Source organism: Mangifera indica, chromosome 15 (genome assembly GCF_011075055.1).
Source record: "Mangifera indica cultivar Alphonso chromosome 15, CATAS_Mindica_2.1, whole genome shotgun sequence".
Taxonomy (NCBI): Eukaryota; Viridiplantae; Streptophyta; class Magnoliopsida; order Sapindales; family Anacardiaceae; genus Mangifera; species Mangifera indica.
The window spans coordinates 2,061,803-2,067,802 of record NC_058151.1 but is presented as its reverse complement, the minus strand read 5'-3'; the positions used below and the strand labels follow the sequence as shown (position 1 = coordinate 2,067,802).

At 37.3% G+C, this 6,000-nt stretch overlaps 1 protein-coding gene across 1 annotated transcript; it reads left to right on the top strand.

Annotated features, from left to right (window-relative positions):
- The first annotated feature begins 389 nt into the window (after positions 1-389).
- Positions 390-3,724, top strand: LOC123198312 (cytokinin hydroxylase-like). The gene is made up of 4 exons (XM_044612999.1): positions 390-712; positions 813-1,042; positions 1,523-2,134; positions 3,200-3,724. Exons 1-4 carry the CDS (start codon positions 427-429, stop codon positions 3,626-3,628), a joined length of 1,557 nt encoding a protein of 518 aa, XP_044468934.1. The 5' UTR covers positions 390-426; the 3' UTR covers positions 3,629-3,724.
- Positions 3,725-6,000: the final 2,276 nt, after the last annotated feature.

Below are 6,000 nucleotides of genomic sequence, written 5' to 3'. Positions count from 1 at the left end.
AGCACCAGTCAAGGGATCATACGTGGAGATCATCCATTGGTTGAAATGGACAGGTAAAGTAATAAAATCTTCGTCTTAACCGCGCGTTATCAGCTAACAGTCTTAAGAAGCCAAACCGCGAGCGAGCCGTTTGACAAAAACAAAAGGCAAAAGCAATATATTTTATAATATAATAAATATTTTATTTAAAAATAAAATAAAAGAAAGACTGTAGCAGAAAGGCAAAGTGAAATGAAGTTGATGTTTATGGAGTTGAAAAATTGTTCAAACGTTTTTACAGATTGGTGCTTGTCGTAGTCAACACTTTGACATTCTTGAACCAGGCCAATCTCCTCCTATAAATACCCATTTCATCTCCCAAATTTCATACAAAAGCTGAGGCAGTGCTTTGGGAGAGAGATATAGAGAGAAAGAGAGAGAGAATCAATGGCGTTTCTTCTGTTATCTTCTGTGTTTAGCTTAGCATTGATGGTGTTGTTATTGAGAGTGCTGCTTTCTTGTTGGGTTTTGCCTGTTTTGGCTTATCATAAAACTAAGAGGGGAGGGCTGCGAGGGCCAGCGCCAAATTTTCCGTTTGGAAATATCAGTGAGATGAAGAATAAGAAGACTAAGAGTGATGATTCTTCTTCACTTGGGTCGTCTTCTTCAACTATCTCCCATGATATACACTCAGTTCTCTTTCCTTACTTTGCTCGGTGGCAACAGTCTTATGGTAAGACGTCATATAATAAAAAAACCCTAACGGACTTTTACAAGATTTGCTAATCATTTTAACTGGGTATTGATGATGAGCTCATATGTAAAATTTGCAGGCAAAGTGTTCATCTACTGGCTGGGGATAGAGCCTTTTTTACGCATTGCAGATCCAGAATTTCTTAAGAAATTGTCTTCAGGCGTTATGGGGAAGAGCTGGGGAAAACCAAATGTGTTTAAATATGACAGAAAACCCATGTTTGGTGATGGGTTAGTAATGGTTGAAGGTGATGAATGGGTTCGTCTTCGGCATGTAATCACGCCTGCATTCTCTTCTTCCAACTTGAAGGTCTCTTTCTCTCAATCTCATACAAATTTGGACCCAAATAAATCATTGAAAAAACCATTCTTCGTAGCCAATCATGAATTTCAACCTAGTTACGCATGGGATTCCAAACACTTCACTCGTTCTCTTCAACCCCAATTTTTTTTTTTCTAAAGAAAGTAAACTCACTTGAGTAGGACCGTCCCAACGAAAGTAGTCATACTGAACAAATAAAACCTTAATTACAGTGATCAATCTTGTGATTACCATATCAAGTAAATAAAAATTTTAATTTTGAAATACCGCTAGGGGATTTGAACCCATGTCCAGAACCCCTTCTATTACCACTACAGCAATTGCGTTTCATAGCCATTTTTATCTTCTCTTTATATATATATTTCATTTGATGTGATGAAGGTTCTTGATGAGTAATATTGGTTGATCTATTTTCGTATTTAGTCTCAGGTTACACTGACCCAATAATTTATATTGCTTGTCGGACAGGCTATGGCAAGTTTAATGGTGGAGTCCACCTGTAAAATGCTAGACAAGTGGAGTATTCTCACAAATTCCGGCAACCCAGAAATCGACGTGGAGAGAGAGATTATAAAGACGGCCGGTGAAATCATTGCAAGAACCAGTTTCGGCGTAAGCTACGAAAATGGAAGAGAAGTATTGAAAAAATTAACCGACATGCAGGTTGCACTTTTCAAGTACAACCGTTATGTGGGTGTACCTTTCAGCAGTTTCATGAACCCTAGGCAGAATTTCGAAGCCATAAAACTTGGAAAAGAAATAGACAGTCTCCTTCAATCAATCATTGCAGCTCGAAAGAAAGCCGTCGGTAACGGGCGTCCGTCGAAGGACTTGCTGGGGCTGTTGCTGGAAGCGAACGAGGTGGATGATCGAAAAGGGAAAAGATTAACTGAAAGAGAACTGATCGATCAGTGCAAAACTTTCTTCTTTGGTGGGCAAGAAACGACGGCTTTGGCATTGTCGTGGACTTTGATGCTTTTGGCTATAAATCCAGAATGGCAAAACCAGTTGAGAGAGGAGATAAGAGAAGTAATTGGTGATGAAGAAATCGATTTCCAAATACTTGCTGGACTAAAGAAGGTAATTTATGCTTTCATCACATGATATTGCTCTCTGAATTCATTTCCTGAGGTGAAAAGAATCCATAGGAAAAAATAATAGTATCAATTTATATATATTTTTATCTTACCCTAAAGAGGAAGAGTCACTTCACAGCTTCACTTAGTCACCCACATAAAAAAGACAATAAAATCTGCACACACATTTTACTATGCAAATGAATATATAAACTTTTAATAAATTTTAAATTTTTTATTAAAATAAAATAATATTTAATTATATACAAAAATTTTAAATTAAAAATAAAATAATATTTAATCCCATACTAACATATTATTTATAATATATAATTAGTGATTAATTATTTAAAACTGTGTGATTAAAAAAAGAAAACATATTTTGTCTTATTATTTTTGCTTTGTGGAATTTACCATCTCACCGCGTGTTAATTTTGATTGATATATTTAAACTATGAATATTCAATTATAAATATTTAATTAGTATATAAAAATATATTATTATATCATAAAATAATAATAAATTATATATATTATCTGAATTCTGTGTTATGACCCAAAGAAGGAAACACGAATGTTGTGATAATATAAAATATTTTAATAAAACTTTTGTTTGATTCTGATGAAAGGTCAAACGTTGTAGCGCGTGAAGTGAGACATGTTTCTGATGGAAAATCATGACGTCATCTCTTCACACGTCAACTATAAAATTTAATATTGACGGGCCAGAATCAACGGTGGCTGCCCCTTGACCGTTTCCAGTTCTCTCTCTGGTCCATGCAGAGTCCAAACTTAGCATTGTTTTCTACGGCTTACCGTCCAAGCCGATCCCAACCTCTCCGTACTTGCTTGTTTCGTGCCGTGCATGATTTTTATGTTAGGATAATATGAACAATTTATAAATTAAAATAATAATATTTAATTAAATAATTTTAAATAAAAAATAAAATAAATAATTACCTCACTTAATAATAAGATATTAATTCAGTTTGTATAAATAATTTATATAATTTATTTATAAATACAGTTATTTTTGTATGTTTATTAATGAATGTCTTAATTGTTGCAGATGGGATGGGTGATGAATGAAGTTCTACGGCTATATTCGCCGGCACCAAATGCGCAAAGGCAAACACGTGAAGATATCAAAGTCGATGAGGTGGTGGTTCCTAAAGGGACCAATTTGTGGATCGACGTGGTGGGCATGCACCACGACCCCGCTTTGTGGGGCGACGACGTGAACGAGTTTCGGCCGGAGAGGTTTCGAGATGATCCGTTGTACGGTGGGTGCAAACACAAGATGGGTTTTTTACCGTTTGGTTTTGGGGGAAGAATGTGTGTTGCTCGGAACTTGGCGATGATGGAGTATAAGGTGGTTTTAACAAAAATTTTGTCTAGGTTTTCAGTGAGGATGTCTCCGAATTATCGCCATGCTCCTTCCATTGTGCTCTCCCTCCGGCCAACCCATGGCTTGCCCCTCATCGTTGAACCTCTGTAATCAGCTCAGCACTGTTATAAGCAACCACAAAGTTTTACTACTATGTAGTGATTTTACCACATATTTTATGGCGTTTCTGTTTTCGTCGGGGTTATAACTGCAATATATATCAATGTAAAAATAAAATAATTAATGAAATGATTGTTATTTTTTTCTTTTTTTACTTTATTTTGGTGTTATAATTTATTCATTTGGACTTACAAGACTAATACAAAGAAAACCATAATATATAATATCATATATATACAATTTTAAATATACAAGATGATATATAATTGTATGATTAAATCTAAATTTATACTTAAATCAAAATAACTTAATCAGATAATGAAGCTCTAATCAAATAGTCCAAATTACACTTACATAGTTTTATTTATATGATAATACACGATCAAAAACTTGTAAAAGATTCCAGGGAATGGTCCAGAAGCTCAGAATGCACCGGTTTTGTTCCCCAATAAAATCATTTGCAGACGTTGCCTTTACAAATGATTGTTTGTATTTTCAGTTGATAGAGCTTTTTCCTGGGAGGCCTTGCATCATCTTGAATCATCTCATTCAATACCTGCGCTAGAAGATGGTTTAATAATATGTCTGCAGTGCAGACTAAAGAAACAAAATATAGGCTTGGCTCCTGCTCCTTTTGATTTTGATGGAGGATGTGCTTGGCTCCGGCAGTCTGCCTGCTGGAGCTCCTACCTTCTGATTCTGTGACCTGTTGAAAATTAGTCGCTCCTGCTGTCTGGTTTACTGGCCTCCAGAGATGTCTGATGCTTTCTGCTGCTCCCTTCTCTCCTGTCTCCTCTGGATAGTGGGTGACACTTATTTCTTCTGCATCTCCACTGTGGCTCCTGCGGCTTGGTTTCCTGGTGCTTCTGTAGGATCCCCTTATTTTTACCCTTTGCTCTAAGATTGGCGCCTGAGTTGTGTTATCTGAAGAGTGGTTTGCTTGGGTTTTTTTGATGCCCCCATTTCCTTAATTCTTGCTGCCGATTCTGTTGGTGGTTTTGATTTGAGATGCTCTAGCAGCCGATCTGGGGAGCTGGTGAATTCTGTTGTCTTCGTCTAGGCTGCTACTCTCCATGGTTGCGGTTTTGCTTGGGTTTTTTTGAATGCTGTGTTGCGCCCATTTCCTTAATTCTTGCTGCCGATTCTGTTGGTGGTTTTGATTTGAGATGCTCTAGCAGCCGATCTGGGGAGCTGGTGAATTCTGTTGTCTTCGTCTAGGCTGCTACTCTCCATGGTTGCGGTTTTGCTTGGGTTTTTTTGAATGCTGTGTTGCGCCCATTTCCTTAATTCTTGCTGCCGATTCTGTTGGTGGTTTTGATTTGAGATGCCCTAGCAGCCGATCTGGGGAGCTGGTGAATTCTGTTGTCTTCGTCTAGGCTGCTACTCTCCCTGGTTGCAGTTCTCAATCTTTCGATCTCTGCTTCTGCTGATGGATGGAAGGCTCAACCCCTGGTTCAATGCATGTCTTGGTAGATGCTGATGGTTATTCTCTTGTGTTTAGTTGAGCAGGGGAAGCTGTGGCTTCTGCAGTTTTTCTTGCAGCCCTTCTTCTGAGTTTTGAAATGGGCGCAGCTCCTGTTGTCCTTTAGGTGGTCGCCTGGAGTGTGCTGATGCAGTGTTGCATCTGTGTCTGTGATTTTGAAGATGTTGGTGCCAAGTTCTGATGGTGAAGATGAGTGATTGAATCTTGAGGGTCCCATGCTCGCCAAGGCTTGCATCTACTTGAATATAGGCATGTTGTAATGTTTGTTGAATCATTGAATTTTCCATATTGAACTAGAGCTTATGCCGTTCTCCTCTGTTGAGGACGAGCTTAGGTTGTTGTGTCTTTTGGCTTGCTTTTTGTGTAATATATATATTTATTACAAAAAAAAAAAAAAAAGAAACAAAATGCACAACCACACCCAATATAAAAAGCCTAACAACTACTTCAACTTCAAACCCATCCACTTTTTACTTCGTTGACAGGCTACTTATGCAACACAAGAGGAGGAAGAGGATCGTGAGGCCATTGACCACCGAAGGAGAGGTCGACAATGACGCAAAATCGGTCAAAATCGAACTGAATCTCTCAGTCAATTTTGGCATAGTTCTTGTATTAAAAAACCATTAGAAAGAGAGTACTAGTGGCGGAGTTAACAACATACCAGAGTAATCGTTGAAAAAAACAGTCACTGAAAAGAGAGAATGTATTTTATGAGAGTATAATTACAATGTTTTGAATTTTGAGGGGGGTGATTGTTAAACCTAAAAAAAGGAAAACCCTAGATAGTGAGGAAAAATACAACTTTTTAAAATTACGTTATGAAAATTTGTTAGTTATCAAAACTAAGGTGGGAATTGGGATAAATTTAATATTTTTT

Coding starts and splice junctions, on each gene's coding strand:
- LOC123198312 (XM_044612999.1), top strand. CDS start 427: ATGGCGTTTCTTCTGTTATCTTCTGTGTTTAGCTTAGCATTGATGGTG. Junction 713..812: donor TCGGTGGCAACAGTCTTATG/GTAAGACGTCAT, acceptor TAAAATTTGCAG/GCAAAGTGTTCATCTACTGG. Junction 2,135..3,199: donor TACTTGCTGGACTAAAGAAG/GTAATTTATGCT, acceptor TAATTGTTGCAG/ATGGGATGGGTGATGAATGA.